The sequence below is a fragment of the Peromyscus maniculatus genome, chromosome 1 (genome assembly GCF_049852395.1).
Source record: "Peromyscus maniculatus bairdii isolate BWxNUB_F1_BW_parent chromosome 1, HU_Pman_BW_mat_3.1, whole genome shotgun sequence".
Classification (NCBI taxonomy): domain Eukaryota; kingdom Metazoa; phylum Chordata; class Mammalia; order Rodentia; family Cricetidae; genus Peromyscus; species Peromyscus maniculatus.
The window spans coordinates 28330-55441 of NC_134852.1; the positions used below are offsets into that span (position 1 = coordinate 28330).

The 27112-nt window shown below is 38.0% G+C and overlaps 1 protein-coding gene across 1 annotated transcript in view; it reads right to left on the reverse strand.

Annotated features, from left to right (window-relative positions):
• Nucleotides 1-1666: 1666 nt before the first annotated feature.
• The window catches only part of LOC102928586 (vomeronasal type-2 receptor 116-like), a 35280-nt gene continuing 9834 nt past the window's right edge, over nt 1667-27112 (reverse strand). The window contains exons 2-6 of the mRNA XM_006996622.3: nt 10542-10833; nt 9393-10199; nt 8547-8774; nt 6997-7120; nt 1667-2592 (exon numbers count right to left, since the gene is read on the reverse strand). Of these exons, the coding sequence (XP_006996684.3) occupies nt 1667-2592; nt 6997-7120; nt 8547-8774; nt 9393-10199; nt 10542-10833 (2377 nt within the window). The remainder of the gene's footprint in view (nt 2593-6996; nt 7121-8546; nt 8775-9392; nt 10200-10541; nt 10834-27112) is intronic.

The following is a 27112-nucleotide window of genomic DNA, read 5'->3' on the forward strand; positions in this document are numbered from 1 at the left end:
TGTGATATTTTGATTGTGTTCTGAAAATAAAGCTTGCCTGGAGTCAGAGGGTAGAGCTTGCCACTAGCTGACCTAAAGTAACCACACAGGTTTGGAGGACTGTTGGCAGAGAGGTGACAGGAAGTAGTAAGGCAGAGTGAAGAGAGGATTTCAGCCTTTATGGATGGATGAATAGAAGAGGTAGGAGGTGACAGGTGCCCCCCTGCTTCTCTGATGTATGTACTGATATTTCCCTACTAACCTTTCCCAGGACCTTCTAGCCAATAACAGGTGTGACTGCTCTGACAAGCTACACATTCTCAGTAGAAGATCTGGAGTGCAGAACATCTGGTGACCAGATGGTGCCCACTGAGAACTGCCACCACTGGACTTTCAGCAGAGTCCTAACTGTCTGGGTTGATAATTGTGGAGTCTTCTATGATAAGGAAGCTTAACTGGAGGCCATGATCCTTGCACATTTTAGAACATCTATAAGCTACTATTTGAAGGGACAAGGTAGCTGAGCTTTGAAGATAAAAAGTGGGATTTCCTATGAATGATGGGAGTGCATCATGGGAAGAGTCCTGGGCCCTTGGAGACAGGTAAGGGAATATGTCCCACTTATGGGGACTCTATGTGTGCTATTCCTTGCCTTTATGACTTCTAACTTAAACTTCTTGAACTAGTCATCCTGACTGGTCTGACTGTCTCAAACACGGTATGTACATACACCCTAGTTCACATACACCCAATAAACAGACAGGCACCAAGGCACAGGATCTTGTGCTGACTCCATTTGAAGTCCTAGATATGGAGAAGCCTCCAATGTTATGGCTGGAAATGCCCTCCTGATGTGAAAGGCTTTCCCAATCCAAAGTGTTAGTTGAAAAAATATGCATCAATTTAATAAAAGGTCATGGTCTGTGAAGAAGTGATGAGATAAAGGCTGCTTAGATGTTTAGAGTCAAAAAGAGAAATGAATACAAAGTGGGAGCAGTTATGGCCACACATTTTATGTACATCACCACAATTCAAAGAGTGCCTCCATGCATTGACTGTGAATTGGCTGTTTTGGTTGACGTTTGTACTTGGGTTATAAAATAAGGTCTTATCTTAGCAATAACTTAATATATAGTAACCTGGTATAGTATAATCATGAACAGTTACATAGTATGTAAAGAATTTGGATTTCTTTGTAATATAATCATATACCATAAGAAAGCACGATAAATTGGTGAAGTGTCTTATGGGTTTCAGAAACAATATACTATATTGACACAAATTTGTTGTATTGAATGTCAAACACAAAACATCAAAGAATATTTACATCGTGACTTGAATATGTTTGTGAGCACCCACAGTTGATAGAGTAAATATTTCTTGGAATCCAGTTGTCAAATTAATAATGTATGTGAATGATCCAAGTGGAAGAATTCACAAATTTAGATTTCATCACCAAATGAAACCAAAATAGAAAAGTAATAGTGAATGCACGAGGAGGACTCAACATTCAGCTTGTATTTCAACATGAGAAAAAGATGGATACAGAATTAATGTAGCCTTATATGATCACCTAAGGAAATAATAGCCTATGGGATCAAATACCAAATTATAACTTTATATGTGAGTGTTCAGACAGTGAAAAACAATCATGCTTCAAAGCTCTTTAATTTAAGAAATATGGGAGCTAGGTTGTAAGGTATTTCCTCCTAGCATATGTTTTCTCCCTAATGTGATGAAGTGAGTTCCTTTCTGGCCTTAATAGTATAATGTAGCACTTGGGGGCAAAGATGATGCCTAAGAGTAATGTACTGGAAGCCAAGATAGAGAGGACTTCCATAGCCACCATGACCTTCCCCTTGGTGCTGTGGTAGACAGGGAGGAAGCTGACCCAGACACTGCAGAATACCAGCATGCTGAAAGCCAGGAACTTGGCTTCATTGAATGTTTCAGGCAGATTCATGGACAAAAAAGCCATAAGGTAGCTCCCTAGGGCCAGTATTCCAAGATATCCCAGGATGCAGTAGAAGGCAACAGCTGAGCCTTTGTTGCAAATGATGATGATATGTGCATGTTCTGAATGAACATCTTTGTCAATAAATGGAGGAGAGGTTGCCAGCCAGATTCCAGAGAGAACAACTTGCAGTAGGGTGCAGATGGGAATGATGAAATTAGGGGCCCTTGCTATCAGCAGCCACCTCCTCATTCTCCCTGGAGTAGTGATCTTGAAAGCTATAAGTACAGTGAGAGTTTTGGCCATCACAGTGGAAAGAGCCACAGTGAACAGAAGTCCAAATGTGTTCTGCTGTAGGATACAGGTGACTGTGCTAGGATGGCCAATGTAAAGCAAGGGACAGAGAAAACAGAGGGTCAGAGTGATGAGCAGGATGTAACTGAGATGCCGGTTATTGGCCTTGACAATGGGAGTGTCGCTGTGCTTCAGAAACACCCCAAGCACAACAACTGTGAGTGAGGAGAAGCCCAGGGACATGAAGGTGAGTGTCTTCCCCAAGGGGTCATCATAGGCCAGAAATGTCACCCTTTTCTGTAGGCAGTAGCTCTTCTTTGTATTTGCATAGTGAGTTTCTGGACACTTTACACACTGGTCCACATCTGGCAAAAATGCAGGTGATCATGAGTGCATACTCAGGTTTCTCTTTTTATCCTAAGCCACTTCCCAGCTTCAGAATTTTGCAGTGTAATCTGAAACATTTGTTTGTTTCAGACACAAATACAGAAGAATTTTCTAGAGAATACCCTTAAACTTGATTTGCCTTCTACTTCATGCTGACACAAATTAAACAGCCTGAATGCATTCTCTGTTGTTACTCATATAGTATCCTTGCCTGTAGATACATTGTTGTATCTGTTTTATAAGTCATTAGAGCACTGATGTGCATTGCATTAACCTAATTTGGCTGACATTGCCTCTTCATCAATACATCTCTATTCTTTATTGGGCACAGGATTTCAGTGTGATAGAGAGAATGTTCTTGAAATCCTTATCTTACAATGTTGTTCTCTTATATGTATCCCAAATGTACCCACATTTGTAAATTCCATGATATTCTCTATGTCCTCAATCTCTAAAGGAGCCTGAGTGAATTAGCATTCTTAACTTGGAGCCTTGAAACACTTCACCAGTAACACCATTCTCATAATTCTGTACAATAGTATTTATGTAATGAATAAATACAGAACTGCTCATATGTTCTAAAGTCTTCATCAACAGTTTGAACACTATAATTCTGATAGCTTATCAATTTACTCTTACATTATAATATATGCTCATGGATTTTCTGTCCAATTTCCAATACATTAATAATGTACACATTTTATATACCTTTTAATTTTCAATATCTATTTAATTGTCTTTATATCATCATGTTACCATTCACATTACCTATATAATATATTATGATCATGATTTTCCCCTCCCCTATTCCTCCCAGATCCTCCTGACCTCCATGAACACACAATTCCATGGATGCTCTTTCTCTCTCTCTTTGAAATAGAAATAAATAAAATGCCAACAAACCAAACCAAACAATTAACATATCTGTCTCTCTCTCTTACACACATGCACAAACACAGACACACATGCATATACCCATACATACATGCACACATACACAAACTATAAAAACACAAAGTTGAAAAACAATCTATAATGGAAAAGTCCAATAAAAACAAAACAAATAAAGAAAATTCAGGCCAAAGAAAACAAACTGAGACAAAGGTACATCTGAGGTCATTTTCTATTGGCCATCAACCCCTGGACAACAGTCCTATCCTTATGGGTTATTACTATACCCAGTGATGGTTCATTGGGAAAACTTAGTTTTCTTTTGCAAGTGAGCATCAGTTGCAGAAATGTTCTTGGTAAGGGTGGGAACCTTACCATGTTCACTTCTTCGTCTTCATGCTTTGATCCCATCTGGATTTACCCTGTACATGCTGCCACAGTCCCTGTGGGTTCTTATGTGCCTCAGTCCTGTTGTACAGACTTTATCTTCAGTTTTGTTGGTATTTTTAATGAATTAAAAATTAATTCTGTTTTTAGTAGCATTAACTCTCTTTGTTAATACTATTTGTTTTCCTTCCAATTTCTTCAGCTTGCCTAGTTATGCTCATTTCATTTATTTCAAAATAAAAAGTCTATTTTTAATTCACATGTGTGGGTCCTTTACAGGTCTGGCAACCATGAACCTCCAGTCCCTGAAGAGACCAGTATAGGACATAAGATATCCTGGAACTGGAGTTACAGAATGTTGTGAGCTGGGATGTGAACCTGGATCCCCTAGAAGAGCAGCCAGGGCTCTGAAACTTGGAGCCATCTCTTAAGCCCAATTCATTAGTTTCTGAAGTTATACTTTTACACCGTACTTTCATGTTTCTCTCCTCCACTGTTACTCCTTCTCTTCTGTATTTGGAATATTGATTTTGCTGTTAATGTCCTAGTTCATAATATATGCTTCATATGTTGCACATCATCTCTTTTTAAAGAAAGGCATGTACTATATCAGCTATGCAAATTCTTTACACAGTATTAAACATTTTTCCTTTACAGAATAGATTAAGATTTCCCTACAGTATTTGAGTGAGTACCATATTTAATTCTAACCTGTCTAATATTTGTGTGTTATTCTCATCCTTGGCCTTTATTTTCTTTTAAAGTTAGTTATTAACATGTAACTCTATGGGATTTGGCTGTGGGGGGTGAAGTGCTTCTCCTTTGTGCAAATGGAACAAGTACATGAACCTCGTACATTTAAGGTAATGATGAGATGCCCATCTTGTCAACCTCAATATATTTGCTAAACGAACTAGATCTTTGTACATATATAGAATGAAATGATTCCAATTATAAAAAAATAAAATTTAGAACATCCCTATTATAGAGGTAAAGAATGTAAGTCCATTAATCTTTTCTAGATAGTAATTATTCAATTAAAATATCCCAGGAATAAAAGAATATTCATAAAAATATTAGCAAGGTAAATCTGTGTGAGATTTCTCTTCTTATTCCACGTAATGACACAATTACATTCACATGCAATGGATTTAGATTTTATTTTCTATCTATGTGTCATCCATGTATTATCTATCTGTCTATGAAATAAAATACAACCCTCTGATGTATTATATTTTCAGAACCATGCTGGTCACCAAGAATTTGGAGATGTAAAAGTGAAAACCACAAATTGTGATCATTATGAAGAATTGATATGTAATTGGAGTATGTTCAACTCTGCGGTGGTTTTTAAAGAAAATGTCTCCCATATTCTCATTTGTTTGAATACTGGGTTCCCACTTGGTATAACATTTGGGAAGGATTGGGAGGTGTGGCCTTGTGGGAATGTGTGTCACTGGGTGAGGACTTTGAAGTTCAAAATAACTAAAACCATTCCCAGTGTGCTCTCTATGCCTTGTACTTATGAAGGAAGATGTGATTTTTCATCTTTTCATGTTGGCATACATTGGCTCCCCCATCATAGACTCGAACTCTTTGAAACTATAAGCTCCAAGTTAAATGCTTCATTTTATAAGTTCTATTGATCATGGTTTCTTGTCACAGTAATAGATAAGAAACTGGTATCAAGGTTGGTACCAGTGTCTGTTGCCATGATGATCTGACCATGTGGTTTGTTTGAACAACTGTGGAAGAATTTGGACTTTGGACTAGAAAATCAGTTGAACACTGTGAGTAGACCTTAATAGCCATCCTAGTAGGAGCTTGGAAGACAGCACTACATAGGACAATTCAGAATATGGAAACCCAGATCAAAAGATTTCAGGAAGGAAATATTCTCTGCTACGTTTTGATTTTGCCTTGGTACATTATATCTTAATTATACCCCTATTTCTCTATTTTGTAATCCTAATATATATTCTGTGCCACACTTTGGGAGAGGTATGTAGTTTGTCTGTTTATTTTGTAAGGAGTAACAATTAAGAGATTCCCTTGCATTTCAGTAAGGCTAAATTTTAAATACCATTGAGACAGTGAATGACTAGGGGGACTTTTCAACTCAGATTAAATGAATTTTTTAAATTATGAAATGCTTATAGGAGTACAGGGGATGGGAGTAAAATGTGGTCATTTTAATAAGAATGTCTATCATATGTCATAAATTTCTGTGCCTTCTGCCTTGGAGAAACTATTTCGGGAGGATTAGGATATTTCCCCCCGATAGAAGAGACATGTTGTTGAAGAAGGGCCTTAAGGATCATGCCATTCACAGTATGTCTTTACTGACTCATACTTGTTTGTCAGTGTGTGGATTCTCAACTGTTCTTGTTGTCACACTGTCTTAGTCAAATATATATATATATATATATATATATATATATATATATATATATATATATATATTGTGTGTGTGTGGAGATAGATAGATAGATAGATAGATAGATAGATAGATAGATAGATAGAGAGAGAGAGAGATTGCTAACAGGGAATGAAGTAGGCTTTTGAAACTTTGAAGTCCACCCTCAGTGATAGACCTCCTTCAACAAGGCCATACCTCCTAATCCTTACCAAATGGTTTCCCAATTGCAGACCAAGTATTCAAACATATGAGTCTATGGGGAGCTTTTTTTTCAAAACATCATACATGCCTATCCTCTGCCTTCATGGACTCTAACTACCTGAGAATGTAAGTCCAGGTAAACGCATTCTTTTATAAGTTGCTTGGTCATGGTGCCTTTTCATAGCAATAAAGAAGACTCTAAAACAAGTGTCATGGTGAGATGAAGCATAATACTCTGGTGAGGGAAGAACAGTTTTCTGTAATACAGTCATGTCTACAATTGTTCAAGAATACAAAGAATGTATAAATCTCAATGTCAAAGGTGTGCTATTTTAGAGGGGAAAATGAACTGTAACCCATGCTTTACTAACAGCTGGAAGGAAGAAGATTGTCTTCACTGAAGTGAACCTTACAGATATTTTTTATTTGGGTAAATATTACAGCTGTGGACAGCTGTGAATGTTTCTGCATGATTTACTTTTACCTGTCTCATTGGAAATTTCATTCTCTGGGCAAGGGGTACAGTCAAAGCAACAAGCAGCTTTGCCCTCCTGGTGAGTTTTTCTGAATCCGGGATCACAGCTTTCACTGCATAAAGATTGAGGAGTCTGAAAATAATAAAATATTCATGTTCTTATGGAATGTTTAATAGGCAGAGTATTTTCAAATATGGAATCGTTAATTTGTTTTTATTGTCTCTAAATACAGATAGTTGAGTTGTTTCTATTAGTAGGGTAAGTTATGCAAAAGCCCATGTGGTCAACATGGGCCCTAATAATGTGATTACACTGGAAAATTGTTCAAGAATTATGATGTGAGGCACAGAGGCAAAAATTTAGGTACCTGGTTGCATATCTTGGTGAGACTACAACCCTACTGTCTCTTGACTCCTGGATACAAAAGTGAATAAATTTTCTTCATAATAATGGTTCATTTTGTCTTCCATGGTAGTGGTTCATTTTAGAACCACTGTGGAAAAAAGCCTATGAGAATTATTGTGAAAATTTTTCTAGATTGGGTTACTTGTGGTCAAAAATCCTCTCTAATGTGAGTGGCCCTGACTTATTGACCCTGGTCCTTGAATGAATGAAAAGAAACAAGGTGAACAGTAGCATTCAGCTGTCTCTGAAACCTGACTGTTGATGCAATGTTAGATGCAGTTACATCTGCCATCTAAAAACATGGATTCCGGCAGTGATTGAATATACCCTCAAACAAGAAAAATCCTCTTACACTATTTGTCAGGTAGCATTTTTTTACAACAAGAAAAGAAAAAGTAACATGTCTACACATTTCAATCATGTTCTTCTGCATTGATAGGGGTCTAAAAGCAAAAGGCCAACTGACCATTAACTGAAACGTTCCAAGATGGAATCAAAATAAATCTTCTGTCAAGTTACTCATGACAGTGATAGAAATAATCATGACACTTGCTATATTTATGATGTTAAATAAATGAGAATTGGAAAATAAATAGTTCATCCAGCAAAATTATGTATGAAGACAATTCTTTTTACTGGTTATTCTTGCTTGGGATGTCTTTCTGTATGCTGTGAATGTGTGTTGCTCCAATTTGGTTAATAAATAAAATGCTGATTGGCCAGTAGCCAGGCAGGAAGTATAGTATAGGTAGGATCAGCAGAGAGGAGAATTCTGGGAAGAGGAAGGTGGAGTCAGGAATTGCCAGCAGCCGCCATGAGAAACAAGATGTAAAGATACCGGTAAGCTACGAGCCATGTGACAAAGTATAGTTTTATAAAAGTGGGTTAATTTAAGATGTAAGATGTAGCTAGTGAGAAGCCTGAGCCAATAGGCCATACAGTTCATAATTAATATAAGCCTCTGTGTGTTCATTTGGATCTGAGCAGCTGTGGGACTGCAAGGACGTGGGAGCTGGGAGGGCACAGGAAAACTTTCAGCTACAATTATGTGTTTATAAATGGGCCCTGTGTAAACACTGAAGGGTCATGACACACAGAAATATATTTTTGAAATGTACTACAGATCAAAATACTGAAGTAAGATGAAACCCACCTCTGTTATTCCTGTGGCCCACTGTATCATGTGATATGATAAAGACAATTTCTGGCCCTCTGGAGCATTTGGAGAAAATGTTCCTACTTTCACATTTAACCCAAGACCTTCTGGGAAATTCCAAAAGTTGAGAATGTCATATTCTGCATGTGATTTCCTTTTCCAATCCAAAACCACAGGGTCCCCAGCATGATTGATGAATTGTGTATTCTTTAAAAAAGGGTGAAGCTAAAAGAGATGCATGCTGTTATGTTACATAAACTCCAAAGATGTACAATGGAGGCAGAATCAGGGAACATCTCTTCTTGATTTTAATCAAAGCACATTTAGAATAAGTACCAATCACATAAAAAATGATACTCAAGGATAATGGAAATATCATTCTGCTTCTAAAGTTTCCAATGCTTTTCCACTGGAAAATGTAGAATGATGCATTCCTAAATCATAAATGTGCATGGAGAAAAATCTCCCCTTCTTTGAAAATTAAGTTTTGAAAATACTTAGAATTTTACTATATAAAAAATGAATGATTTTGTAAGTGCTAATTTTCATAATATAAACATTTTAGATGCCTTCAGGTCCATTGAGACAATTTGTCTTTGCCCTCTCTGTTGTGTGAAATCTCTTGGGTAATGTACTCTTTTATATTGAAAAAATTACCCTGGAAATATTGTATGACCCTTTGTAATACAACTGTATTGACTTAAAAGAGACTCCTCCTTGCAAAGTCTTCCCTGCAGAATTTTGATAAAATAATCTAAAATATGTATTGTCTCATTTGACTGCATCTATAAACCCTTAGTGTGTCATGTTGCTGATGCTATAATATTACATAAGTGGCATTACCTGCCATGGGAAGAATACCATCTCTTTTCCTTTTCCATGAGTTTGAAATTGTATTTGATTGAGCATCATTTCATGTAGGCTGTGGGCCACAGCATACACAGCATTGTACACATTATAACTCTCTTCACTCATGGCCATGTCAAATATGTTATGTGGCAACAATTCCAAGGAGGCATTAGGCAGACAGTTATCCACAATTTTACAGTCTTTCCTCAAAAATGAGCAATTAAAGATTAAGTGCCACAATACATGAAGATAAGTGTCTTGTGGGTATTTGAAAGGACTGGCTGTCTGAATAAAATCTGTAAAATTGATCATGTCCTCCTTATGGTGTGAAAAAACAAGGGCCCCATGCAATGAATCCAACAGAAAATAGTTAAAAAATTTGGAATCATCCCAGTGTGAGGTGAGGACCCAGACTTTCCAAGTGAGTAACATCTGCTTAATATTTACTATTAAGCTTAATAGAGAATCAGTGTCCCCATAAATAATAATCACATTTGCTGATGATTCCAGGATTTGCACCTGATTTTTTAAGGGTGTGGTCAGAGATGAACCCCTGATGACTAGGATCATTTCCACAAATGCTATGCAGACTCCATTTTTCTCCATCTCATTTCTCAAATCTGACAGAATCTGGGCACCTTTGTGATCATCTATGATGAACAGCCCAACCCAGATCCAGTGGAAATGAAGCATCAAAGACACAAGGCCAAGTTTCAGAGATGTGTCCTTGTGGGCCACCTGGTACAGGGAAGAAAACCGTCCTTGTTCACTGAGGGTAGTATCAAAAGGCCCAAAAGTAAGCTATAGAGTAAAACAATCAGAAAGAAGAACATTGTCAAATAGTTCAACTTAATTCTACAGCAATGGTTTAAAGCCTGTAGGAGAATACTGCTTTGAAGGTCAAATTTGTCTTCCTATGGGTTTTCCAAAAAAGTACAGAAAATTTTCAGAGGTTCAATAGTGTACTATTTCTGCTCCCCACCTTTCCTTTCTCTCTATTCAATGCTGTAGAAACATAGATGCATCTCCAACAGTCTTCATCATTTCTCTTCTCATTAAGAGTGATTTTTCCCCTGCTTTCCCTGACCTATAATGTTGCCAAGTAGAACTGACATCATGTCCTGTTCCATCACTTTCTCTCACCTGTGGAAATTTGTAAAGATCCAGCAGTGTCCCAATGTATTCGGATATTGCCCATGATGGTCCCGTAAGTACAGCAGCTGACATGATCTCTCTTGCACATCTGTAGTTAGAGATGGCATAACCAGAGCCTGAAAGTGAGACAAAAAGATTGTGCATAGTGCTTCTTTGACCCTCTGGAACATTCTGGACCTCAAATCCCAGGGTTATGTTGGGTAAAAAGTAGGGATTGCTGTTGATCTCCTCAATGGCAAACATCATGGCCAAAATACATTGGTAGTTCCTAAACTTTAACCTGCACAGAAGGAAGAACAATATTTAGCATAAAAACCCATAAGAAACAACACATGGGGCTGGAGAGATGGCTCAGCATTTAACATCACTGGATGTTCTTCTAGAGGACATGTGTTCAATTCCCAGCAGCCACATGGCAGCTCACAACTGTCTGTAACTACAAGATCTCATACCCTCACACAGATATCATGCAGGCAAAACACCAATGCACATAAAATAGAAATAAATTAAAGATTCAACACATGATATATGTGGAAGTTTAGTTCAATGGGCTTTACAATTTGAATGCTTCTGTTTCCAAATATCTATGTTTAAGTATCTCTCTAGCATTTGCTGGAATTGGGAGTTTTTTTTTTTTAATTATTGAAATAGATCTTTTTTGTATGATATATCCTAATTACAGTTTCTCCTCTGCCAATTCCTCCCAGGTCCTTCTCACAACACCTCTGACCCAAATCCACCCTTTTCCTTTTTTTCTTATTAGAAAACAATCAGGCATCAAAAATAATAATAAGTTAAAATAAAACTAAACAAACCAGTATTGGGCAAAACAAACAACTGACTAGAAGAAAAAGTGCCAAAGAAAAAGGAACAGATAAAGAGGCAGAGACATACATTTTAATATACAGAAAACCACAAGAACAAAAAGTCAGAAACTATAATATGCACACAAAAGATATATAATTTAAAAAGTTAACCTCCAAAAACACCATTGAGCTTCATTTTTTTTCTTATCTACTACTGAGCTTGGGGCCTACTCTTAGGCATACTCTGTATACTTAAAAAGACTTCGATGGAGAAACATAATTTTTCTATTTACCACTGGGTTGGGGATGGGGGCTTGTAATAGCTTTGAGATAGCTTCTGCATTAAAGATGGGGTCTTGTGTCCACTTTGTCTCTCAGCATAAGCACTGCATCTGTCTTATACTCGTATTGGTCTTGTGCATGCTTCCAAGTTTATCTGAGCACACATGTGCAGCAGTCCTGCTATGTTTAGATGACTTTGTTTCCTCAGTGTTGTCCATCTTCCCTGGCTCTTAAAAAGTTTCCACCTCCTCTTCTGCAGCATTCCCTGTGACACAAGGGAATGGATTATATGGATACATCCCATTAGGACTGACTGTGCTACTTCTGTAGGGAACTTTCCCTATGATGGCTAGTAACACATGTATCTATGAAGATATCAGAATGCCCCAAGGAGTCATTTTTTTCTATATTCCTTTAGCAAACTAATAGTTTTTGGCTTCTTCCTAGGTCAATGGCCTATCTAGTGTCATGTTCTTGGCCACCTGAGCAATGATGGAGTCTATCTGATTGAGTTGATTTTGAATCCAATCAGATGTTGGTTGGTTGTTCACACAAGCTTTGTGCTACTGTTGTACCAGTATATCTTGCAGTCAGGGAACCATTGTAGATTGAAGCATTCATAGCTAGGTTGGTATTTACATTTCTCTTTTGGTAGCACACAGAGTGCTTTCCAGGTCCATAGGAGCAATCACTCTAGATTGGCACGAACTCAACTTCTCCGTGTTCAACAAGTCATGTCGATGTTGTCTTCAGCAATAGGGCCTTACCTACATTTTGTGTAGAGCAACCAATAGCCTTGGCAGTAGCCAGGTGGTTTGATCATTTCCTTAGGGCATATTTGGCCAACAACTCAATTAACCCATTCCCAGAATTGTAAGTTTCATTTTGTGGTGAGAAGTGTTTAGTTGTGTCTGTGTCTCCCCTATTATTTGGTGATTCCATTGGGATTTCTTTAATGTATGCATATGTGTTTTAAGAAGCTTCTACTATATTAAGTTTCCATATGACTAAAATGGCCCTTAGTTTTATTTCTTTAGGATGTTGTAGACCTCTGAGTGTGTACTTCTCAATAACTTGAGCTCCAAAGGGATTTATTTGTTGGCTTTGTACCTGTGATAAATTCTGTCTAAGTATTTGGATGAGATCTTCAAATATCCTGAAGATATTCAACTTTCAATCTGTATAGCCACAAGAAACAAATGTTTCTTGATCAAGCCACCAGTTACTAAGACACTGCTTAATTCAAGAACACCAGTTTATTCAACATGTCTGAAGAGCAGTTGATATTTTTATAACAATTTATTTTTATATGTGTGTTTGTGTGATATGTGTACATATTTCTCTGTCAGGTGTGTGTGTGTGTGTGTGTGTGTGTGTGTGTGTGTGTGTGTGTGTGTAGGCAAATGGATGCTAGACTAAAAACAACTTCAGATGGGGGTCATATTCATCCACCTTATTTAATACTGTCTTTTTGTAGCTCATGGGATGGCAGTAATTCCCCTGTCTGTGTTCTTCATTTCACTAAAAGAGCAACAGGTGTACAAAAGTTCACTGCAATGCCCTCCTCCCCACTTGCAATCTGCAGATGTAAGCTCAGTTCTCACATTTGCAATGCCATAATGTAAACTTCTGATTTATTTACTCATTCTCTTAATATTAATCAGTAAGAAGGAAAATAACCCGCACTCTGTAATGACCAAATTTTCACACACAGAGGAAATTATGACATTACACATGAAAAATATAATATTCACAAAGTTTTGTTTTATTGTGGTTGCATATTGTAAATTGCTCTTTGATTTGTGTGCCAAAGTTCATCCTTACTTTGACATACTTTTAGTGATTCATGAATATGCAATGCTATTTTCTTCATGTTGGTAGGCTCTGTAGAAAAGGAGATGAATCACTTCTTAAGCTCATGAGAAAACAAAGCAGGCCTGGCATCTGTGTGTACAGAATGATTCAGAGGAACCCTGGCTATTTAGTAATAATATAACTCCATCAAAAACAAAGTACTAAGATATTTATGCTATTAATAAATGTCTAATTATGGAAATGCGGGGATATTTGGAAGAAATACTAGAATGGGACAACTAAAATTAAAAATGCAAGTCAGTTAGGAATATAAAATAGTAACTGTGTATCACAGTTTTTGTCTAACAGTGTGAATACAGGGCTTGGGAGAGAGATCACTAGGGAAAGGGCTGCCATTCCAGCATGAGGACCTGAGTTTGATCCTCAGGTTTCACTCAGGGCACAGTAGTGAAAACTTTCAGTTCCAGTTTTGGAGCTATGGGTAGGGTGGATCCCTAAATCTTGCTCTCATATTTGTTTAGCCATTTCAGTATACTCTCTGACAGTGTGAGATCATGCCCCCAGAATGTGGCTGGGTCCACAAGAAATACAACTTAGGTTGTATTCTGGCACACACTTGTGTATGTACACTAGCACAAACATGTGCATCTATACCAATGCCACCTTCTAACAAAATACCTACCTCACCACCAATGAAAGACAATCTTACATCAAAAGCATGGAAATGGTAATCCAAGCAGAAAGGGCAAGAAACAAGCAGGATAAGCTGTTCTACTATCTGACCAAAGGGGTTTCCCACCAAATATATTCAGAAAATACAAATGATGTTACCCATAGATTAACAGGACAAACTAAAGCATAAAGTGCCACCCACATACACAGAATATTGTGGTTCATCATGGAAGTGCAGAAAATGTCAACTGGACAAAGTACTTCCTTCCATGAGATGGTTTGGAAACTAAAATGTAATAGACATAAAGTCGAAGTTCACCCCTAGGTTCTCATTCCATGGTAAAAATCAACCCAAAACATATCAAAAACATGAACATAAAAATGGGAAACATGTCTATACATTTTTTTGTTCACTTTTGTGAAATTAAAAGTCGCAAACAAACCAAAACTTGACAATGGTTTTCCAGTAATCTCAAAAAGATCCTTGGAGTTGAGTTAGAAGGTACTGAGACAAGTGAACACCTGCAGGAAAGGAAGTGCTTTGCAAACTCTTCCTCAATCAAAGAATCATATCAGAGTCCCTAACACAGTTAAAAGACCCAGTAACAAGAATCCCCAAATAGTTTAATTGAGGAGATGGTATGTGAAGGAATAGTTACCAAAGTAGAAACTCAATTGTTGCACCAGTTTTTGATCCCACCACCAGTGAATAAGTTTTCTTTTTCTCCAAAATCAATCGTAATGTGTCATCCTTTGATTTTTGGACCTTGCCATTTTGGCTGGGATAAGAAGAAGTTTTAAATTAGTTTTAATTTGTGTTTCCCTGATGGCTGAGGATATTGAACATTTAAATCATTGTTTATCAAACTTTGTACTTCACATTTTGAGGAAAGTCTGTTTATCCAGACTACATTTTAATTTGTTTATTTCTTGATCTTAAAAATTTTTGAGTTCTTTAAGTAATCTAGTCACCAATCCTCTGTTAAATTGTATAGCGGATAATATATATCTCGTTCTGTATTCTGCCTTTTCATGAGTGACTATTTAAATTGCTGTAGAGAAACATTAAGTTCCTGAAGTCCAATTTCTTAATTTTTATCATTCTTTCCTTCCTTTCTTTGTCCTTCCCTCCCCTTTTCCTTCCCCCTCCCTTTCTCCCTTCCCTCCTTCTGTCCTGCCTGCCATTCTTTCTTCTATTGTTTCATTTTTTATGGCTGTCATTTTATTTATTTATTTATTTTGTGACATGGAAGCAACCTGGTACAACTGGACACTATAATCACATGATGGCTCACCTTCTAAGAGCTTCGGTGGCTACTGCTAGTTTAATGAAAGAACACAAACAAGCTAACTTTGGGTCAAGATCTTGTACTCACACATCCTCATGACATAGTTGAGGCCCTCCTCTAAAAAGCAACAGGACACTGGCTCTCTAATGACTATGTGACACAGTGCCAGGCCCTTCTCGTGGCCCTCCCTCAAGTCTGGTTTGAGAAACCCACTGCCATCAATTTGTCTACCCTCTTGCCTAATGACTTTGGTGTTCATCCATGACTGTAAAGAGGTGAAAGATAAAACCAGGTACATGAGAACTGCAACAGTTATTTTAATTGAAACAGAATGATTTGGGCCCAAGCAAGGTATCTCAGATGAGAGAACAGAACTGATTGATCTGACCCAGGATCTTAGATGTGGAAAAAGAATGTTCACCAACATACACACAGACATTGATCAGTAAGCTTTTGCTACTGGCTATGTCCATAGAGAGAAAGAAGGCTACTTACTGCTGGGGAAAAGGACATTAAAAAAATCTTAGCTCTCCTAGAGACGATTTGGCTTCCCCTACAAATTGCTGTTCTCTACTTCTGGGTGACTGACCTGGCTGTCAACAAACCAGCCCTTAGACTAGTGGGGCCTCTTGATATTCTCAGTATATACTACCATATGGCCATGCCTGAGACTCTATGGTAGAGAAGCAATGTACGGCTCAAACACACAGGTTGGTGGAGGACACCAGAAGAAAAGATTATTCTCTCAGAAACAACTGGCAGGAAAGTTGGTAACTAACCTTCACCAGGGTACTCCTGGTCACCTGAATTGGTCTTTCCAAGCATTGTGGTCCAACAATGGCTTTCAAAGCCAAAACCTTTCAATTAACAATTGAAGCTTTACACTTAGATTAAAAACTTTATTGTTCATATAGATCCTAGAGTTATGTGCAGGTAAAAAGAATAAATAAAACTTTAAAAACAAACAAACAAATAAAAAAAACTTTAGGCTGGGCAGTGGTGGCACACGCCTTTGATCCTAGCACTCGGGAGGCAGAGGCAGGTGGATCTCTGTGAGTTCGAGGCCAGCCTGGGCTACCAAGTGAGTTCCAGGAAAGGCGCAAAGCTACACAGAGAAACCCTGTCTCCAAAAACAAAAATAAAAACAAAAAAAACTTTAAGAAAAGTTTCATTATAATCTACTAAATGGACCCGTCCCTTGAAACTGTAGCTACTCCCTGAGACACAGACTCCAGCTGGCTCCAATTGGACCAAGATGTGGGTCATTGTTCTCCTAGCTGATCACCCCCAGTCTCTAGTCCTTAGGCCCAGGGCCAGAACCTGTTCCCCTATACCCCCATCCATTGCAGCCCCAGTTACAAGCAAGTAGGCAGGACTCCTACAGGCAGGCCTGACTACCACATCCATCAGATTCTGTAACTAACAAGCCCCACTTCCCCCCCTCCAACAAGCCCATCCTCCAAGACCACAGCTGCTCTTGGAGACAGAGACTTCACCAGTACTGATTGAACCAAAAGCCCCAGCTGCAGGCCAGCAGGCAAAAATCCTGAGATTAGGCCTTCCCTCCATCACCCCATTGGACCCTGCAAACTACAAGGCCCACAACATCACCCAAACCCACCCATTAATCCAAGATCCCAGCAGCTTCCTGAGACACAAACACTGCCAGTAATGACTGGACCAAGAGTGGCTCCCTGAGACACACATTGTTTGTACTGTTAGGAGGAACTGGGTAGATGCCAGTGTAAGAATACATTCAACAACATAAAGAGCAATATGGCACCACCAGAACCTAGTGGTTCTACTACAGCAAGACCTAAACATCCCAATGTAGATGAAGCAGAAGAAAAATAATCTTAAAATTACTTTATGAAAATGATAGAGGCTTTTCAACAGGAAATAAAAAACTCCTTTAAGAAACTGAGGAAAAGATAAACAAAAAAATGGAAGAAATCAATAAATCCCTTAAAGAAAGTCAAGGAAACAAAGAAAAAGCAATCAAACAGGTGAAGAAAACAGTTCAAGACTTGAAAACTGAAATAGAGGCAATAAAGAAGACACAAATCCATGGAATGCTGGAAATGGAAAATCCGAGTTAATGAACAGGAACTATAGATGCAAGCATCACCAACAGAATAGAATCAAAGGAAGAGAGAATCTCTGGTGTTGAACATACAATAGAAGATATAAATTCATTGGTTAAAGAAAACATTAAGTCCAACAAAGTCATAACACAAGATGTCCAGGAAATCTGGGACACCATGAAAAAACCAAAACTAAGATTAATAGGGATAGAAGAAGTAGAAGAATACTAGCTCAAAGGAAAGAGAATATATTCAACAAGATCAAAGAAGAAAACTTTCCCAACCTAAAGAAGGAAATGCTTATCAAGCTACAAGAAGCTTACAGAACATCAAATAGACTGCACCCCCTCCAAGATCCTCTCACCACATAATAATCAAACCATTAAACATATAGTTTAAAGAAAAAATATTGAGAGTTACAAAGGAAAAATGCCAAGTAACATATAACAGTAACCCATCAGAATAACACCCAACTCCTCAATGGAGACTCTGAAAACCAGAAGGTACTAGACAGACATTAAGCAGACACTATGAGATCACAGATGCCAGCAAAGAGTTCTACACCCATCAAAAATCTCAATCACCATAGATGGAGTAAACAAGATATTCCACAATAGAACCAGATTTAAACTATACCAATCCACAAATTCAGTCCTACAGAAAGTACTAGAAGGAAAAATCCAGCCTAAGGAAATTAGATGCACCCATGAAAACACAGGTGATAGCTAGTCCCACACCAATAAATCTCAAAGAAGGGTAACATACAATACTACCACCAAAAGATAACAGGAATTAACAATCAGTGGTAATTAATATCCCTTAATATCAATGGACTCAATTTACCTATAAAAAGATACAGGCTAGCACAATGGATATGAAAACAGGCTCCATCCTTCTGCTGCATGCAAGAAATGAACCTTAACTTCAAAGACAGACACTACCTCAGAGTAAAGCTTTGGGAAAAGACTTTCCAATCAAATGGACTTAAGAAGCAAGCTGCTGTAGCTATCTTCATATCTAACAAAATAGACTTCAAATTAAAACCAATCAAAAAAGATCAAAAAGGACATTACATATTCATCACAGGAAAAATCCACCAAGATGAAGTCTCAATTCTGAACAGTTGTGCCCCAAGTGCAAAGATATATATATATATATATATATATATATATATATATATATATATATATATATATGAAATATTACTAAAGTTTAAATCATACACCAAACCCCACACACTAATAATGGGAGATTTCCACACCCCACTCTCACCAAAGGACTGGTCTGTTAGACAGAAACTTAACAGAAACAAGGGAACTAACAGACATTATGACTCAAATGGACTTAATAGATATCTACAAAAATTTCCACTCAATACACAAAAGAATATGATTTCTTCTCAGCACCCCATGGAACCTTTTCTAAAATCAACCACATTTTTGATCACAAAGCAAATCTCAACAGATATAAAAAAATAAGAATAACCTGTATTTTATCAGACCATCATGGCTTAAAGTTAGAATTCAACAACAACACAAATTACAGAAAGCATAAAACTCTTAGAAACTGAATAATACTCAACTGAATCACCAGTCAAGATCAAGGAAGAAATAGATAATTAAAGACTTCCTAGAATTCAATGAATCTGAATGTACAACATACCCAGACTTATGGGAAACTACAAAAGTAGTACTCAGAGGAAATTTCATAGCTCTAAATGTGTACACAAAAAAGTTGGAGAAATCTCACACTTCCAACTTAAGAGCATACCTGAAAGCTCCAGAACAAAAAGAAACATACTCACCCAGAAGAAGTAGATGCCAGAAAATAATCAAATCGAGGGCTGAAATCAATAAAATAGAAACAAAGAGGAGAGTACAAAGGATCAATGAAATGCAGAGTTATTGTCAAGAAGATAGACAAAGCCTTATCAAAAGTAACAAAAAAAGCAGAGAGAAAATATCCAAATTAACAAAATCAAAAATGAAAAAGGAGACATAAAAACTGACAATGAGGAAATCCAGAGAATCATCAGGTTATACTTCAAAAACCTATATTCCACAAAATTGGAAAGTCTAAAAGAAATGGACACTATTCTGGTACCACATACCCAAGTTAAATCAAGACCAGATAAACAATTTAAATAGACCAATAACTCTTATGGAATACAAGCAGTCACTAGCCGGGCGGTGGTGGCGCACGCCTTTAATCCCAGCACTCGGGAGGCAGAGCCAGGCGGATCTCTGTGAGTTCGAGGCCAGCCTGGGCTACCAAGTGAGCTTCAGGAAAGGCGCAAAGCTACACAGAGAAACCCTGTCTCGAAAAACCAAAAAAAAAAAAAAAAAAAAAAAAAGAAGCAGTCACTAAAAATCTCTCAACCAAAAAAACCTCAGGGCCACATGTTTTCAGTGCAGAATTCTACCAGAATTTCAAAGAAGAGTTAATACTAATACTCCTCAAATTGCTCCACACAATAGAAACAGAAGGAACATTGCCAAACACTTTCTCTGATCCTACAGTTACCCTGATATGCAAAGCACACAAAGATGCAACAAAGAAAGAGAATTACAAACCAATCTCCCTCATGAACATTGATGCAAAAATACTCAATAAAATACTGGCAAACCAAATCAAGGACACTGCAAAAAAAAATCCACCATGATCAAGTAGACTTCATCCCAGAGATACAGTAATGGTTCAACATACAAAAATCTGTCAATGTAATTCATCATATAAATAAACTGAAAGAAAGACCACATGATCATCTAATGAGATGCTGAACAAGCCTATGACAAAACCCAATACCCTTCATGATAAAGGTTCTAGAGAGATCAGGAATACAAGGAACATACCTAAACATAATAAAGGAAATTTACAGCAAGCTGACAGCCAACATGAAACCAAATGGAGAGAAATTCAAAGTGATTCCACTAAAATCAGGAACAATACAAGGCTGTCCATTCTCCCCATATCTATTCAATATAGTACTTGAAGTTTTAGATAGAGCAATAAGACAACAAAAGGAGTCAAAGGGATACAAATTGGAAAAGAAGAAGTCAAACTTTCACTATTTGCAGATGATATGATAGTATACATAAGTGACTCCAAATATTCTACCAGGGAATCCTACAACTAATAAACCTCTTTAGTAATGTGGTAGGATGAAAGATTAACTAAAAAAATCAGTAGCACTCCTATATACAAATGATAAACAGGCCGAGAAATAAATCAGAGAAATATCACCCTTCACAATATCCACAAATACTATAAAATACCTTGACATAACTCTAACCAAACAAGTTAAAGTCCTGTATGACAAGAATTTTAAGTCCTTGAAGAAAAAAAATTGAAGAAGATATCAGAAAATGGAAAGATATCCCATGGTCATGGATAGGTAGGACCAACATAATAAAAATGGCAATCTTACAAAAAATAATCTACAGATTCAGTGCAATCCCCCATCAGAATCCCAACACAATTCTTCACAGACCTGGAAAGAACATTACTGAACCTCATATGAAAAAACAAAAAAAATCTAGGATGGCTAGAAAAATCATTTACAATAAAGCAACTTCTGGAGGCATCACCATCCCTGACTTCAAGCTCTACTATAGAGATATAGTAATATAATCAGCTTGGCAATGTCATAAAAACTGACATGTGGACCAGTGGAATGAAGTTGAAGATCCTGACATTAAACCACACATCTTTGGACACCTGATTTTTGATAAAGGAGCTAATACTGTACCATGAAAGATAGAAAGCATCTTCAACAAATGATTCTGGCATAAATAGATGTCAACATGTAGAAGATTGCAAATAGATCTGTATCTGTCACCATGCACAAAACTCAAATCCAAGTGGATCAAAGACCTCAACATAAATCCAACTATGCTGAACCTGATGGAGCAGAAAGTAGAATGTAGCCTAGAATGTATTTTAGGCACAGAAGACCACATTCTAAATATAACACCAGTATGTAGCTAGAGTTTTTCTCTCTGGGTCCCGCCAAGTCCTGGCAGTCCCATAGTCCACTTATAAAATAAGCATGCAGACACTTATATTATTTAAACTGCTTGGCCATTAGCTCAGGCCCACCACTGTCTAGCTCTTACTCTTATACTCAGCCCATTTCTGTTAATCTATATGTCGCCACGTGTTCTATGGCTTTTCCTGCTGCCTCTACATGATGTTCCCTGGATGGCAGGCTGACGTCTCCTCCTCTCTGCCTTCCTGTTCTCTCAATTTTCCTCTCTGGTAGTCCCAGCTATACTTCTTGCCTGGCTACTGGCCAATCAGTGTTTTATTTATAGTGATATCCATAGCACTTCCTCTTTTCTTTTCTTTTTTTTTTAAAGGGTTTTAACTTTAACATAGTAAAATTACAGATAACAAAGCAATTATCAAGCAAGAATTACAGTTATAATATATAGTCTATTTATAATATCTAGTATATTTGTATTTGGCAAAATTAAAAAGATATCCTATCTATCTTATGTTTGTGAGTCTAAGATTTTACATCTAACTTATCTTTTATCATAACTAAGGAAAATTGTAACTATCTAGCTTTAAGTATATCAAAGATCTCAGAAGGATATAATATTACCTGAAAATGGGAGAAGGATGCAAACAACTTTTGGGAGTCTTGCAGGGTAGACAGAGACAGCTGACAGCCTGGACAGTCACCTAATTTTCCTTTGTAAAGTTGGGCCATCTGTCTTCAGCCCACAGGCCTGGAGTCTCTTAGTCATTTTTCTCTGTGTCCTGTGGAATGTCTGGCAGTTTCCTCTGCAAAGCAGGAACCTGAAGGACCATTTTTGTCAAGGAAACTTCAGTGGTCACCTTCCTATGGGTCCTGTATATCCAGTTTATCAAGCAGTCCAGGCAAGGACAGCTTCTTGCCCAAATGGCTATTTTTGTCAAGAAGAAGATAAACTCCATATAGAGTGTCTTTTATGCCCATCTTCTTCTCTGAAGTAAGTCAGTGCTGCCAGGAGCAGACATGTCTCACTGTCCAGAAAGTTTAAATTTTTAAAAACATTTCAAAGGCCATATTCTGTAGGTCATTTAAGTGTTTGAAGATTACCTATCCATATGAAATATATCTATGTATACCTAGAAAACTTAACTAACATGGCTACAATTATGGCTATCATAGAAGACCAATTATTAATCTGTATTTCCTAATTATCCATTATAATCTAAATAAGTTACATAAACATAACACCTCAATCAAGAATAGAAATATACATATATTATAACAAAATTAACTCTAAATTTGTATCAATAAACTAAAATCCATAGCAATGTAAAACATTTTAAACAAGTTGTTACTATTTATCCTAATATATATATATATATATATATATATATATATATATATATATATATATATATCCTTTTCTTCTTTAGAAAGAGATTGCATTTATAATCAACCTGTTTTAAATAAAAATATTGGTTTTTCTCTGTCCCATACCAGAGGGCTCTTCTGATTTGGGACACAAGAAGCTTTTAACCTTTTTTTTTAGCAATATTTCTGGGTTTAGAGGAGGTGTGAGCCAATTTCACCACAGCCAGCTTGGTATATTTGGGAATTTGGGTGTAGCTTCTCTTACTACTTTCTGTTGGAGGAGGGTGCTGTATCTTATGGGGACACAAAGAAAATTTTAGAAAATTATGGATTCTAAAAGAGGGTGTATCATCTGAGCCAGTTGCCTTGAAACTGTTCTGGATGTTGGATCATCTGGGCCACAGTGTCATCGGAGACCTTTTAGGTGGTCTTGGTTGGTCAAACCTGATGTATCTTAATCTGGAACAAATCCATAGCCTCTGGCTTTCTGTGGAAACAAAAGCAGAGCCTCCTTCCCAAAGCAACAAATCCTTAGATCCAAATTTTGAAGTTAAGCTATCTTTAAAATATACATATTGGCTTAACTTAACAGCTTTTATGATCATGTGGTTTTTTGCAGTTAAAAATCCCAAAGACAGCACAATCCAGATTATCTGTGTAATATCCATCTTTATGTGGCTTATTTTTTATACTACCTTTACTTTCTCTTTAAAGACTTTATTTATTTATTTATTTATTTATTTATTTATTTAATTATTTGGTTTTTTTTTTTTTTTGTTTTTGTTTTTGTTTTTTTATTATTATTATTATTATTATTATTTTACAACACCATTCAGTTCAACATAATAGTCACAGAATCCCCTGTTCTCCCCCTCTCGCCCACCCCTCCCCCCAGCCCACCCCCCATTCCCACCTCCTCCAGATCAAGGTCTCCCCCGAGGACCGGGGTTGACCTGGTAGACTCAGTCCAGGCAGGTCCATTCCCCCCTCCCAGACCGAGCCAAGTGTCCCTGCATAAGTCCCAGGATTCAAACAGCCAACTCATGCAACGAGCCCAGGACCTGGCACCAATGCACAGCTGCCTCCCAAACAGATCAAGCCAACTGACTGTCTCACCCGTTCAGGTGGCCTGATCCAGTTGGGGGCCCCTCAGCCTTTGGTTCATAGATCCTGTGCTTCCATTCATTTGGTTATTTATCCCGGTGCTTTATCCAACCTTGGCTTCAACAATTCTCGCTCATATAAATCCTCTTCATACTCACTAATTAGACTCCCAGTGCTCCACCAGGGGCCCAGCCGTGGATGTCTGCCTTCAGATTCCTCAGTCCTTGGATGGGGTTTATGGCATCACTATTTGGGTGTCTGGCCATTCCATCACCAGAGTAGGTCAGTTCCTGCCGTCTCGCGACCATTGCCAGCAGTCTTTTGAGGGGGTATCTTTGTGGATCTCCGTGGGCCTCCCTAGCTCTCTGCTTCCTCCCCTTCTCACCTTCCCATGTGGTCTTCATTTACCATGGTCTCCTATTCCTTGTTCTCCCTCTCTTTTCTTGATCCAGCTAGGATCTCCCACTCTTTCCCTCGACTGTCGCCCTTCATTGTTCCCACTCATGACCAGGCTATTCACGTAGATCTTGTCCATTTCTCTGTGTCTTTTTTGGGGTCCCGTTTTCCAGGTAGCCTCACTGGTGATGTGAGTAGCAGTCTAGTCATCCTTGTTCCACATCTAGCATCTTCCTATGAGTGAGTACATACCATATTTGTCTTTCTGAGTCTGGGTTACCTCACTCAGGATGATTTTTTCTAGATCCATCCATTTGCCTGCAAACCGTGTGATGTCGTTGTTTTTCTCTGCTGAGTAGTATTCCATTGTGTATATGTGCCACAATTTATTTATCCATTCTTCAGTTGAAGGGCATCTAGGTTGTTTCCAGGTTTTGGCTATTACAAACAATGCTGATATGAACATAGCTGAGCAAGTGCTCTTGTGGTATGATTGAGCATTTCTTGGGTATATGCCCAGGAGTGGTATAGCTGGATCTTGGGGGAGATTGATTCCCAATTTTCTAAGAAAGCGCCATATTGATTTCCAAGGAGATCACTTCCTAAATATAACACCAGTAGCGCAGACACTGAGACAAACAATCAATCAATGGGACCTCTTGAAACTGAGAAGCTTTTGTAGAGCAAAGGATACGGTCAACAAGGCAAAGCGACAGCCTACAGAATGGGAAAAGATCTTCACCAACCCCACATCTGACAGAGGACTGATATCCAGAATATATAAGGAACTCAAGAAATTAGACATCAAAAGGACCAACAGTCCAATTGAGAAATGGGCTTTAGAACTAAACAGAGAATTCTCAACAGAGGAATCCCAAATGGCTGAAAGACATTTAAGGAATTGCTCAACTTCCCTAATCATCAGGGAAATGCAAATCAAGACAACTCTGAGATACCACCTTACGCCTGTCAGAGTGGCTAAGATCAAAAACACTGAAGACACTTTATGCTGGAGAGGATGTGGAACTAGGGGAACTCTCCTCCACTGCTGGTGGGAATGTAATTATTTGGTTTTTCGAGAGAGGGTTTCTCTGTGTAGCTTTGTGCCTTTCCTGGAGCTCACTTGGTAGCCCAGGCTGGCCTCGAACTCACAGTGATCCACCTGGCTCTGCCTCCTGAGTGCTGGGATTAAAGGTGTATGCCACCAACACCTGGCAAGACTTTATTTTTAAAACTATCTATATTTTTTATATAACTGTATATATCATTTTTTGTCTCTTTTAAGCCTACGTATATTTTACACACATTGTAAACTTTATCTGAATCTGCCTTATTGTGAATCTACTGTTTTATACTGCAGCATTCTAAGACTGAAACAGCACTATGGCTGCTGGCTCCGCCCACCTTAGCTTTCCAACATGGCGGTGATACATTTACCACCAGCTCTGGGTCTGGAGCCATGTGTACCATCAACTATCAGAAGCAGTTCTATCACAGCAGCGCATAGCCCAGAAAACGCTTTTTTTTAAACTAGCAAAAACTATATCTAACACACAGCATAGTGCGCCGCTTGGAGACACCTCTGTGTAACATAGTGTAGATCGAGCCTGCACTCATGCCACAAACCCACCATAGAGTAGCTCAAACATTCAGGCTCTCGCTAACTTGAAAGAGACAACTAGGAAGCTGTTTTTAGCTCCATTTTAGAATCTTTTTTTCTCAGGTTTTAGGTGGAAACTCTTGCCCCATGTTGGGCACCATTTGTATCTAGAGTTTTTCTCTCTGGGTCCCTCCAAGTCCTGGCAGTCTCATAGCCCACTTATAAAATAAACATACAGACACTTATATTATTTAAACTGCTTGGCCTTTAGCTCAGGCCCACCATTGTCTAGCTCTTATTCTTATACTCAGCCCATTTCTGTTAATCTATATGTCGCCATGTGTTCCATGGCTTTACCTCCTGCCTCTGCATGATGTTCCCTGGATGGCAGGCTGGCGTCTCCTCCTCTCCACCTTCCTGTTCTCTCAATTTTCCTCTCTGCTAGTCCCACCTATACTTCTTGCCTGGCTTCTGGCCAATCTGTTTTATTTATACAGAGCGATATCCACAGCACCAGTATCACAGACACTGAGAGCAACAATTAATAAATGGGACCTCCTGAAACTGAGAAGATTCTGTCAGGTCAAGGACACAGTAAATAAGACAAAGTCACAGTCTATAGAATGGGAAAAAAGCTTAATTAATCTCACATCTGACAGATGACTCATCTCCAAAATATATAAAGAACTCAAGAAACTAGACAGCACAATACCAAACAATCTAATTGAAAAATGGGTTACAGATCTAAACAGAGAATTTTCAACAGAAGAACCTCAAATGGCCAAAAAACATTTAAGGAATTGTTCAACATCCTTAGTCCTCATAGATATTCAAATCAAAAAGACAGTGAGCTACCATCAGAATGTCTAAGATAAAAAACAGTGATGACAGCTTATGTTGAAGAGGATGTGGAGCAAAGGGAAGACTTCTCCACTTTTGGTGGGAGTACAAACTTGTACAGCCACCATGGAAATAAGTATAGTGACTTCTCATAAAATTTGGAATCAATCTACCTCATGACCTAATGATACCACTCTTAAGCATATACCCAAGGGATGCTCAATTATACCTCAAGGACGCTTGATCAGCTATGTTCACAGCAGCATTATTTATAATAGCCAGAACCTGGAAGCAACCTAGATGCCCCTCAACCAAAGAGTG